The sequence below is a fragment of the Mercenaria mercenaria genome, chromosome 9, assembly GCF_021730395.1.
Source record: "Mercenaria mercenaria strain notata chromosome 9, MADL_Memer_1, whole genome shotgun sequence".
Lineage (NCBI taxonomy): Eukaryota > Metazoa > Mollusca > Bivalvia > Venerida > Veneridae > Mercenaria > Mercenaria mercenaria.
Window position 1 is genome coordinate 60,675,650 of NC_069369.1, and position 13,909 is coordinate 60,689,558.

At 33.9% G+C, this 13,909-nt stretch overlaps 1 protein-coding gene across 1 annotated transcript; it reads left to right on the plus strand.

Annotated features, from left to right (window-relative positions):
• Positions 1-2,205: 2,205 nt before the first annotated feature.
• Positions 2,206-8,856, plus strand: LOC123547249 (uncharacterized). The gene is made up of 5 exons (XM_045334199.2): positions 2,206-2,832; positions 4,031-4,139; positions 4,872-4,987; positions 6,747-6,846; positions 8,076-8,856. The coding sequence occupies exons 1-5, from the start codon at positions 2,272-2,274 to the stop codon at positions 8,276-8,278; spliced, it is 1,089 nt and encodes a 362-aa protein (XP_045190134.2). The 5' UTR covers positions 2,206-2,271; the 3' UTR covers positions 8,279-8,856.
• The last annotated feature ends 5,053 nt before the right edge of the window (positions 8,857-13,909 follow it).

Consider the following 13,909-nt stretch of genomic DNA (forward strand, 5'->3'; position numbering starts at 1 on the left):
GAGCAGCCATCCGCGTCTGTGTGCCAAAGAGAACTATTAGTTCATACAAACATCATGCATATAGTGGTCAGATAACCTTCATTTCAAATCTGTATGCTGGTAGGTGCAGTGACAAAACAAATTGTACGGCATTGTGGACTTTATGATATTCTAGAAGAGGGTGATTCTGTCACAGCTGATGAAAGTTTTGGCATTGGCGATGACTTGAAAGAGAGGAATTTATCTCTAATGACCCACCCTTTCTTGAAAACCAAGCTCAGTTCACCTCCCAGCAGCTTGTGGCAGCAAAGAATATAGCCGCCGTGCGTGTTCATGTGGAACGAGCAGTCAGGAAAGTGAAAATAGTTCGACATACTTCGCAACACTGTACCAATATCTCTGTGTCCAATGTTAGAAAAGATCTGGACTGTTAATTTCACTGGTATTATTTAAAAAGTAATATGCACATGTATCACAATGACTGCATAATATCATGTATTTTGTTTTGTGACAGGACTATCAGTATCAAATATCAAAAGGCCAATATCTTGCTGTAGAAACTGTCAGCTAAAATGAATAAACATCAGACTTTGTTAAAAATTACTTTGCTTCACTTGATACTGCACTAGTTGTTGTAACAGAATAACTGTCAACATTAGGCATAAAATAAAAAGTGGTGTTTTCCGCTTAAATAATTGTCAACTATAATTAAGTTATGATATTTACATTTTTTATGTAATACAGTCACGGATATTATAGTAGATATGCACATTTCAAATTTGTAGTTATAGAATGCATTCGCCATCATTACCAGCTGGACACGTACACGTTGCCCATTTCATTGTAGTTCCACCATTTTTAGGCACCTATGAACATGATAGTCCTTGTCTTTCATTGAGGGTATAGCTACAGCCTTGAAGTATATGTACTTCCCTGATTCTGATGTCACACAACTTAGCTTTGAGACTTTGCCTTCTCGAAAAAGATTGTACCCTTCTATCCGATGACGTTTTGTTTTCACTTTTTCATCTAAAACTTTCTCATCAATATTAGAAACCAGGAAGTCTTGTCCCCGTCCCTTTTTTGGTGCTATTCGTCTTTGAAAGGCTGGCAGACCTGTAGCAATCACGCAAAAAAAGAGAAATTTTAGTAATCTAATTTTTAATGACTGTTTACACATCTATTTTTTCTCTGAACATTTAGTCGCATGTCCAGCAAGTAAATAATTACAAACGCCCTATCATAGACAAAGATTTTTCATTTTTTACAAATTCATTTCCATAGCACCAGAAAATTTGTGTCAAGTTACTTAATTTAAAACAGATCATATAGATTTTTACATTCATTTTTTCCCCTGTTTTACTGTATCGTTTTAGTATTGTGAAACAGGCCTACGATATGATAACTGTATCGTCATACTTATATATTTTGATACAGTAAATTTCAATATATCGTTACACCCTATTATATTATACATTTTAGTTCTCTCTTTTTTTTGCTCTTTCTTACCGTTTCTTGATAGAGAAGGTTCTCGGTCATAATGTTTATACACCCAGTACAGTTCCAAGATGACAAATTACTAGCCTCGTCTCCGTCAACGTCAACACAACGAGGATTAAACCAACCATCGCAAAAATCACATTGAATCATCATTTCATTTTTGTCATTTTCACTTTTCAATTCGCACTTTTCCACGGTATATCTCTTAACCACGTATTGATAATTTTATGCACTTCACTTCGATTCACTTTTTATTAGCTTTGTGAAAAAAATATAATCAGACTCAACACTATATATTAAAAGACACATGCATATTGTAACTTTTGTTCAAGGTTGTACGCACGGACTGTTAAATTATTTGTCTGTGGTATTGCCAATCATATAACTGAAGGAAAGAACGTATAAATGATTAAACGTGTTTTCAAAGTCAGGCTCATTAAATAATAAAATGTATTTTCTAAGTCAGGGTCATTTTTTCCCATATCTTTACTACCAATACTTTAGCCTTACCCACACAATTTGTAAGTCGATATTACGATGATGAAATCTGGATATTATAAATAAAGAAATGAAAATAGGAGATAGGTTTCAGCTGCATGACCATGAATTTCCGTGCAAGTCTTTGTACTGAAGCATCTCATTTCCGGTACTTATGAAATCTAACGAGAATAAAAAATATGACTGACCGAGGAAATGAGTAAAGTTGTGATTAATACTCATGACTAGTCGTCTTATCTGATTATTTTATTGCCGTTTTGTGTATTTCATATATATGCTTTATGATTTTTTGAAATGGCTAACACACATTATATAAACGCGAGGATTGAATTTGACAGTATGCCGAATTCTGAGCTGTACGTGAACAGAGCAACAGTTGTATCGAATTTTTCTGAGTCGACTTTCTGTGAGACCGACTTTGAAACCTTAGATGCCGCACAAAGTGACCGATACGGTGATTATACCAATCTGTCTAAAGACGTCTCATATTCCAACCATGGCGTTGTTCACGATCAAAGCAGGCCGCTAAACGACAGATGCGGACCTTTGGATTTTACAGTGACATCAACAGTGTTAAAAGGAAAACAGGAGCTGAAATCAAACAATCAAAAGCATGTGATTTATGCAAATGATGCTATGTCACAAAAAGATAGAGACAGCATAGATACCGCAGTTCCTAGACGTACTCGTAAGGGGAATAAGATGATACGCAGAATATCAACTATGCCGTCGTCGGTCTGGCATGAAGTTCACGGATGGTCGAGGGTGAAAACTGCAGCTATTATTTTGATCAGTTTCGTTATTGGAGCTGCAGTTGTGCTAGCCACGATTTATGCTCAAAAATTTATCGATACCGTAGGTACATCATTCTTTTTCTTCCAATCAAATAAGACATACAGAAAGTTTGATTTGAACAGTCGTTTTTACAACATAGTGAACGGTACCGTTTAAATTTATATTTCACAGGATATTGTGATTTCGCGTCTTTATGTTTTGCTAATATGCATAGTTTTACTATTTACATAGAATTTCGTAAAACATTTTTCGGTATAATTAAGGTTTAAACAGAAACCCCGTCCTTTTTTTAAGAATGGGTACTGTCAAATTAACAATTATTATAACAGTAAAAAATCCACCAGACCATAAGAAATGAACAGTCACTTGTACCACTTACAACGTTTTCTAGGCGTTTTTATTTCTATGCATACATTTTATAGATTTTATCTAGTATCTCAATTATAGCAGTCTTTAAGTTCTTTAAGTACACAACAGTAAAATATCTTCCCGTACTTGGACACAGTGTTATATTTTCTGGTCATTAGGGATCATGGAGCCCACAGAATATTTTTGCATAATATAATTCAATTGAATCTGGTGTTAGCGGGTATGAGGGGTATTTCACATTTTATTAATTTTCTTTCTCATGTTGATACTACTGGAAGAAAGGGTTGCCGGACATTAAATTATCTCCCATGAACAGAAGTAATCGATGTTACTTCTTCCAAAGGATCATCCTATCGATTTTATTTAACCCTTAGCCTGCTAAATTTCTGAAATGGACTGGTCCATCATTCAATTTGGGCAATACCATTTATTATTTGAAGGTGTGTTGACTTAAAAATTACTGACTGAAAAGCAAAAAGAGCAGACAATGATCACTGGTCGCCAGCAGGCTAAAGGTTAATGTCTTCAACATTGTTAGCAAAGTCACTAACTAGTATCGTCCGTGTTTTGACGACTAATGAACGAAGGAACATTAGTTAATAGAAAACCCCTTCAAATTTTGTAGTGTATTTTAGCCGTATGTTCAGTATATGAACTACATTGTACAAAAAAAAAAGTTTCACAGTATGCAGTAACGCTGGTTTGTCTATGGAAACATAATTGATACTATAAAGAAATGATAATTATAATTATTTGGTAGTACAGACATATATTTGTTACTACATGTTCTAAATCAGAATGTTTCCTTTAATGTGCTTGCTGTTATAGACTGTATATCATTTACTATTACAAAGCATCATTTAAGGACAATAACTTTGTTTTATTCAAGATATCTAAGGGAAATGCTGAATTAAATGAAGAAAATGGACACGGCGGCGACAATACTTGTAAAACAGTAACGAACTTAAATGGATGCAAGAATACAATATACGAAAAAGGTAACGACCAATGTCATCATTTAGCAGTTTCGAAACTCAAAAGTAAGAGTACTGTTCTTCGTTTTTCAAAAAAAAGTTGTCTCCTCTATCCCTTTATTAGACCATAACGAAGTTACTGAGTTAAGTATCTCTTTTCCATGATGACTGCTCTTCATTTTACAATTATTTGCCCATGCGACAGTTTTACAATTCTGTTTTCAATGTCCATGCATCAGCCTTTTCTTTCCGTTTTCCATGTCCGTATGATAGTATGCAGCAGTTTTACCTTTCTGTTTTAATGTCTATGCAACAGCTTCAATCACCAAGCGACAGCCTTATACCTAGAGCAAGATACAGAGGTCACTACTACATTGAACAGGAAAAGGTTGTTTTTTTCTAATGACTGAGTCACATATACAAATCATACTGTCATAACCAGGTATTACAACTCGAACTACTCTTACGCTTTTAACTACAAATGTGGCGTTTACCTCAATTTCCATTCATGTGACTTTCAATATCAAAGATTCATGACGATCAACTTGTGAAATTAACGAAACGCATTATTCTGATACTGTTACAAAACATGTATACCATCCAGTATAAGGTTCATCTTCCCCTGCAATGCTTGTATAATTACTACCATGGAAACAAAAAAGAACACACTTATTTTGTCTTGGGTCTTTAACATTGTTACATCGAAATACAACAGAATAGTTAACTATTAACAATTGTACACATATTTCCTTTCAGATATCAAAGGAAGAAGCGACCCTTTCTCGACGAACTGTTCAAAAATATACAAGAAAATAATAAATAGTCGATTGTATATATTTTACGAAGACGGAATGTCGTTCTCGGAAGCGGTGGTACGTAATAAAAATGTACTTTTTCGGTGGGCGGCACAAAACTAGATACAATTGTGTCTTATGCAGAAGTGATGAGTTAAGACTACTAGTCAAGACCATGTACTTGTTACCTTGATAAAAGAAACGGTCGCCGTCGTTCGGACCTTTTTCTTTTTTAAGATTTAAAGTTTCAGAATTTCATTAATTCCCTTTTGTTGGAACATTGGCATTTTTTTGGGGTTAAGAGTCACCTAACCTCTAAGTCAATTTCAAATGGTAAGTTTACCAAATTCCTGTCCTGGTGGTTTGTTATTTATGGATGGATATTCCGTCCTGGTGGTTTGTTATTTATGGATGGATATTCCATTAATTGCGCACTTTCACATTCGCCATACAAGTCGGTGAATCAATTGTTTATACATAACAAATTTCACAGAGATTTAAAAATGTAAACATCGTCATTAAGGATAACACTTTGTCTGACATTTCACTCAGCTTTGCACAATCAGCTGAGTGAAACAAATTGAGGCAGAGTGTTGCATAAATCTTTAATATTGATAAATTATCTATGATGCGTTATCAAGTAATCCGATTTGCAAACGTAAGTCACGTGGCATGGGTTAGTCCACGTCATGAATTCGTTCTTAGACGACGTTTGCTGAAAAAAAAATCTAACCTGAATTTACATAACTGAGAACTTTTGTGATACCCAATGTAACATGCAGGGATAGACATCATACAAAGCAAAACTACCAAGGGAAGCACTGGACAAATCAACGCAAATAACCTAAACGGCTCTTATTTGAAAATTAAAATATTTGCAAGAAGTCCTAATGTTATACCCGCCCGCACGAAGACGCATTCAGTCCTTATATTCACATTCTTTACAGTAAAAATAAATGGTTTGCTTTCCATGAGTACCAGAAAATCGATTTTTTAAATATCTAGATTGAACAGCAAAGAACCCCCCCCCCCCCCCCCCCCCCCACACGTTCAACTATAATTATCCTTCCGATAAAAATACATTGCCTGGTGTTTATTTAAAATATAGTTAGATCCAGTGAAAAATCGTATAGTCGAATCGATTCAGTTTTGATTATAAAAGTTAGTTTTATTTATTTATCTACTTATTTATCTTTATTTTGGTAAAAGACTTGTAGATATATGTTTCGATTTATGGAAGGTCGTACGCGTCATAACGTTACAATGGAAGCCTATGGGAAAATAATTGGTGGTCACTAACCTGATATCGGTACGCCAAAATTGTTTATACAACAATAACCTTTTTTTCCATACAAAAGCAAAAGGCTACGACAAAATGAAAATTTACTGCTGTACTTTCAGAAGGGTAAAGTTGTAGACGTAATACTTGAAAAATGAAGAACATCCGAATACACTTTAATTTAAATTTGAAATAAAAGTATTGGAAACATATATTACGACACAGGTCATCTCCTCTGACAAATCCATTCTGCTCAATTCTGTTAAGGCTGACAAACCTCTCGCCTTTAGTTTGCTAAAGAATATCACTGTGTTTAGATAATTTGAGTGTAAAGGGGGATAAATATCAAATTGAAAAATTCTACCTTTTACTTTATGCTTCGTGTGTAATTTTAAAAATTCTTAAACCATATGGTAAGGTGATGGGGACGTGTTGATAAAATCTGCAAAAGGGTGAGGAATATGCCTGGGAGATGGTGGGAATGCGTTATCTTCATTCATCAAGCCGTCTATATTGATTATGGCATTTATCTCGACATTTGTGTTTTTCTCATTTCAGGATTTTTGTCATTGGACAGTTCATTTAAAGATGCTTGAAATTGAGAGTTCCAGCGAATGTAAAGATTTGCAAAAGTACATGAATTTGAATCTGGGTAAAGGTAATGTTTTTCACCATGGTTATCAAAATAATTTTATTTCATTTTTCTTTGATAAGAAATATCCGACCACGTACAGGAGTAATTCTGCTGCGGTCCGTCATGTGTTTAAAATTGTAGAAACAGTTAATTTGATTATAATTTACCATCTGTACCTTTCCAAGAGTTATATTAGCCTGAATTTACTATAAAATTCTTTAAAAGCTTTTTTGAAACGGTGAGATTTATGACGAATGGAAATAAAATCTGGAAAGTAGATCCCTCGGAAGCACCGAGAACAAGGCAAATAGTGAAAATTGCAGACTCGGTTTGATTAAGTCTGTTCATGGGCAGTAATGGAAAAAGCAACACTGCCCACGCCCCTTAGCACCGGCTTAACAGTATTCAATCTTCAAATCTAAATGAGTTGAAATCAATGATCCCGAAGGACCAGAAAATATAACAACACTGAGATGAAGTCGGGGCGACTTTTTACGGCCGCCACACAGCACTTAACACCCGCTGTTGTGAAGTAAATAAAATCTGGAAAGTAGATCCCTCGGAAGCACCGAGAACAAGGCAAATAGTGAAAATTGCAGACTCGGTTTGATTAAGTCTGTTCATGGGCAGTAATGGAAAAAGCAACACTGCCCACGACCACCTAACACCGGCTTAAGCAGTATTCAATCTTTAAATCTAAATGAATTGAAATCAATGATCCCGAAAGTCGAGGCGCCATCATTACGTTATTTCTGACGTCATATTTGATGTCACGACGAAAGCAAGTAGTCCCACCATTTGTTATGTTTTTGTATCCAATGGTAGAATACAGGGTTTTGTATTCGTTTTATATTCAATTGTCAGAATACGCACTGTATTTCAGACAGACAACTCGTAAATATATAAATGTTAGACTGAACTGATTCTCCAGGCAATTTCATCACTTAATGAATAGATTTATGAGTATTAAAAATTGGCAACCGATTATTGAATTGAATAAGGGCAAAGTTTCGAATGCGGTAGACAGTTCGCAGTTATAGCAAGAACACCAATATCATGAACTGAATAAATGTTACCGCGGATTTCGTTACAATTCAAAGGCGGGCCTTTCGAAACCAGGATAGGCCTACCTATGTTCTAATGTTTCAGTCAAAGGCCACTTTAACGCAAGGACATTCTTTAAACGTTTTCAAGAACGCTAAGAACAAGTATGGCCGCTTTAACTAATAACTTTCTAATAACTTGTATTTTAGCATCGGGTTACTGGACCGGACAGTGGAATCAAGAAGGAAAAGATACGGGAAATGAAGCTTGGCCACACGTACAACCTGAGGATGATATTATCATTACGGATCGCAGCATGTGTGTCTATCTACGACCACATCCTGAAAACTGTACGAGAAAGAGATCGGTGCAAGGTTGTTCTGAAAACATAATTCCAGTTTGCAAATGTTAATCAGCAGTTTGGGCTTTGTTTATTCACATTCTGAGACGTGGAAATCACAGGTGGACAAGACCCAGCAGTACTTCATTAGATTATTGAATTTCTTTATACAATTATTGTGGATGTAAAAACTTCCCTTTATGTCAGACTCTTTTAAAATGCAGATTCAGCCATTTAGTCACGTTTTTAATACACAGAGCAGAAGATAAATCGGCCCAGATCTATTTGATTATGTTAGAATATCAATCCAAAGCTACTGTCATTATTTATTCAAATGTTTGTATATTTTCTCCAATTTCTTGCAAACAATTATGAATATTCGTTGATATTGTTAAGTGTGTCGATATGTGAACAACATATACATATTTAGCAATTTTAACAGAGTAACATCCCAAAGTACATGAAATTAATAAACTCTTACTGTAAAGAATCAGCAAGGCTGTAGAGTGATCCGAATTTTTCCGACTACAGGAAATTGCACAAATCTACCCCTTCTTTGGCATATTGAAGCCATGCTGTGAATATACAAGTTTCTCTGTACAATTTATACATTGTTATGTAATATTTGGGAAGTTATATTATTTTGTGCATTTGGCAAGTTGTTTTCTCTTCACCGTACATGTTGTTGTTTTGTACAAGGTATAGGTTGTTCTGTGTTTTATTTAATGCATCAGCCAAAGGGACAGAGCTGCTTTGATATCCGTTGATTTAATGTATGTCAATAAGGAATGTCTGTACGCTGTGTCAGTGATACAGTCATGATACTTAGCAACAAAGGTAATTTCCATATTTCTGACAAAATTGCAATATAAAAATTCAAATATCCAGAAACTGTTGATTAAAAAAAAACACACACAAAAAACTATGCATCAAATCTGTATGTCGCATCCATGTATAAGCTTCACATGAGTCTAAAGCTCTCTACGGGCAGTGGTATGAACTTCTTGAAGATAAGTTTTATACTGTCAATTTTTTGGCTAAAATGTATGTTTCCCTATATAAAATTTGACCTATGAAAAAAGTTTTCGATATTTGTTTTGATTTTACAAACTTTTTACAAGGGCAGTTTGCTTCTATGCAAATCAATATATCATCAACGTTTTATAACTAAATCAAAATTGAAATTTCAACCTTTTTGTATAATGTCCGAAATATCTGATATTTACAGTAGAAAAAATCTCTAGTCAAATCGTTTTAAACGATAAATTCAAAACAAGTTTGGAAATTAAAACAGTTCCCTTTTCCAACCTTAGATTCTTAAGAGTGATATATCAATGGAGCTGTCTTATATGTAAACAGAAATGAAAAAACATTGTTACGATAAAGGTGAACCGGACAGTTAATTCACTCATTGACTAAAGATATCTTCAAGTCCTCTTAATTAATCTCAAATGATTCAAGTTATTAGAACCGTTGTAAAATATGATATTAGGCCTAAAAAAGATTGTTTGTTTCCCCTTAACATGTTCCAAAAATGTAGGTAGGTAGGTCAGTATTTTTGGGGGGAAGGGGGGCGGATTTTTTTTATCAAGTTGGACTTTTCGGAAATTATTTTTCTGCCAAAAATGAATACAAATAAGCGGTTTATGCCTTTAGAGCATCAGTAAATTGATTTCTAACATCACTGGCCATGTTTAAAGTATAAAAAGTGTAGTTTTGCAACTTTTTGTTAAAAGGCCATAAAAACATTTACTGTTGGGCCAAAAATTTAGGGTAGGTCGGGATACCGAAAACAAACAATGTTTTAGGCCTTATGAAAAAACAAATATACATGCATGTGCCGTCGTGAATTTTTTCTTGTTTTATGACCTTTCGACATCTTTTTTTTTGCTCTGAAAATTAACTGGTTCGTCAATAGTGAAAGAAAGAAGTATTACTATATTAAGACAAGTAAGCACTAATTTTCATGTTTTATAAAATGGAGATGTTTGTATAAAGTTTTAAGATATTATTGTATTATTTTGGTATTTAAAGGTGCAAAATAAAGACAAATGAATAGACATAAATCTTAAAAAAAGACTACACATTTTGAAATATAGTACTAAACATTACGATAGCCGTGCAATATTCCCTTGAAATCAACACATGTACAGAGAAACAAATGATTGTTTCTGTATTTTCTTAGACTGACATGGGGGGGGGGGGGGGGGGGAAGGGGTCATTTTTGTCCTACTTCCGTGTTTATCGCTTTTCCGTAATCGGTCGGAAATTCTTCGGGATCACGTGATTTTAAAATTGTTTCAAACGAATATCCATTTAAGACGCGCAACAAAATCTGTATTTCCATGATGGTAATTAGGCACGACTTGCACGAAAAATATGAGATGTACAAAATCTAAATTTAAAATTGACAGTGACATATATTAGGCCAAGACAATGTGTTTAATGTCTAAAATCTTATTAAATTAATGTAGCCATGTGTACATAAATAAGTGTATTTAGGTAAATTTCAATCATACTTTGTTTCTGCAGTGTAAGACAGTTACTCATTTATATTCTAAAAATTATACTGAAAAGAGATTAACTGAAAAAGTTTACAGACGAAGTTGTAAAAACACTTTTATTCGGGAAGGGTCTGAATTGTCCTTATGAAAACTTGTAGTATCGCCGTATATTACCTTTATTATAAGAATGATTTTCATGAAGTTTTTGTGAGTTACAAAATTGTTGAAATTCATGTGCTAAGTTTGTAAAAATCACGTTATCGTTTGGGCATATGATATAATAAATTATAGCCTCGTTTCGGAGGATTCTTCCGAAAAAGTCCGAAGATGCTTGACGGGTTCGTAAGCAGTCGGAAAGCATACTTTCGGTTTGACATAGGCAACATTTTTTATTTATTTGTTAGTTATTCTTGAACATATTCATGACTATTTGGTCAGAGCCGATGCAGTGGGCCATATTTTCAGTAAATAGGAAGTTTCAGCTACAAACTCTGGTTTTCATATAATCTGGAACAACTGATATAATACTCGCTCGGGTTTTAGTAATGGACCTTTAAATGAACATTTCTATTTCAGTTCTATGTATTGTTAATATTTCATTAATCAAACATAGAGAAAGCTCCCAATCTACTATTTTATTAAAATATCTTAAAGTTAAAAGGATATACTAGTATACAATATATGCCTTAAAGGGATACATAAAATATATTCATAAAGGGATACATTAAATATTATGCTTTAAAGGGATATATAAAATATATGCTTTCATTTTATTTTCAAGTAACTTTATTAAACGTCAGCGAAGCAAGAAGTGTTATTATTATATAATTTTGATATGCTAGTGCCAATATTTGGGACTGACCGTAATACCAAAACCAAACATCACGATTTATTGAATCGTATTTGCAAATTTAATTTCATTCAGCGACTTTTCTAAACATTCATGACTCCTTCAGAAAACCAAATATTTACTGAGTCTTTCGTGACTTGATCCCACAACCTCTTTTGAACAAGTTGTGGTCGGGTTAAAGCGTTGCTATGCAGTCTCCAAGGACCGCTGTATGTACTATTTAGGTACTGAGCGACATTTCTTACTTAACCTGCAAAGAGTGAAGGTAAGTCTTTCTCTACACATGTATTATTGTTAATATCTAATATATATATTTTGTTTGAAAACAAACAAAGTAATTTGCCTATGTGTTTTTAAAAATGTAATGCAAACATTTGATTTTTTTAATTATAGATTTTTTTTCCTGATTGCGATAACACAAAGGATTAAAACACAATACGAAATATAAAGAATGATAGTGTTTAGTTAATGATAAAAATGATGGTGATGATGGATTAACTTCTACACTGGTTTATCCCAACTGTTGGAATGCTAAGTGGTTCATGGTACCTTTAAGTTCTATAAACACTTGTAAAATACAAAATGAAATGATTGTCTTAGTTTTATTAGGAAAAATTTTCATTTCTTTATTATCTTCCTAGGGTTTTTATTTTCTTGTCTCTTATAATTCAATTTGTGAATGGATGTGCATTGATTTGTAATATATGTATTTTATGCCTCATATGAGCCATAGATAAACTATAAACTGGAGGAATTAATTCATTAAAAAAATAACAAGGACAACAGCCCCAACTAGAGCTAGTGTTTATGTCTTTAGGCTATGGTGATTTTATATTCAGCAAAATATTTACTGTTCAATATGAGAAATTTATTTAATACCTTTCAATAAGTACTTACCAACTGTCAGCAATCCTCAGGCACCTCTGATCAGAAATAATCCATTTTTACAAGCTCGAGTCTTTCAAAACGTTCAGGGAAAGACATGTTTAGAAGTATAAATTAAATTTTTGTTATTCGCTTAAATGTATACACGTCAACTTACATTTATAGATACGGCAATTGGCAAACAATAAAAGTCTACTACCGGTATTTGAAGGGGCATTTGTCGTATTTGCTGCAATAGGTCGAAACACATTTTCATAAAGAAATTTCATACTCTCCAAATAAGTTGAAATAACCTATCACCAATAAGCCAGGCTTCATTGAAAAAAATATTGTACTTTGAAAGTTAACAACAGACCCATCTATCTTTTGTGATTGACGGATTGACAGAAAACAGGCGGACAAAGGGATGTTATAAATAATTATTGCTTTCGAAAATTGTCTTGTTATTTTGAGGTTATGACAGAGTCAACGATTTTGACTACAAAGGAAAGAAAATTAGCTGACGGACGGACAAATTAGCTGTCTGCATATTTACCAAATTTTATGAAAGAACCTCATGCACTTTTTAAGTTATCGCAAAATCCACCTTTTGGTCATTTTTTTTTATTATTTGTTGCCTTAGCAACCTCTTCTTTTTGCCAAAGTAACAGAATAGAGAGGGGTACATATTCTCCATTTTTCGTCTATCAACAAGTTTCTTGTTCTTTTAAAGTAATCGCAGGATCCAAATTTGTTGACCTATAGACTGACGGACTAACGGACGGGAGGCAAATCATATGATCCCACCAACTAGGGACTGATAAAAGTTATGACTAACCTTGATAGCTTTTAAAATGTAAGATAATTGTAGTGATGAATTCATTTAGGAAAATAAAGGAAAAGATATACACGTAACTATGAAATATAACAACCAGCCTTCATTTACGAGCATTTCTAGAAATTCAATCAAGCGCATTCTCGCAAAACTATCCGCAGTTCGGCTCTTTCTTTGCACCCATTACTATGGGATGTGTCACCTACATGTGCGAAAGTATACGTATACACAACGGCGATATTTACCGCAACTTTACGGCCCTACAGACAATTTTGCATGGTGTTCGTTTGCGATATTTAGGCTTTGCTGAACTGGTTCACTAGTTTTTAATCATATCGAACTTTCTGTACTAAACGCGGCCGCTGGTAAGCCTTGCTGAAAAAATCGATAATCTGTAACTTTGATCGTTATCTTCCGTACATTTACGTCCATCTCCGAAATTTAGCGGGGTCCATAAACCATGTTTTCAATAAAATCGATATTTATTGCCTTAAGCTATATCTCAATAGGACAGTTGTTTTACTGGTGGTAGAAAAACATCAGTAAATATGTAGGCGAAGCCACGTTTCTCTCTTTCTCTCTTTATGCTATAACTAAAATAACTATAGATATTAAATTATTAAAAACACGTTATCTACCTCCTTCTTTTT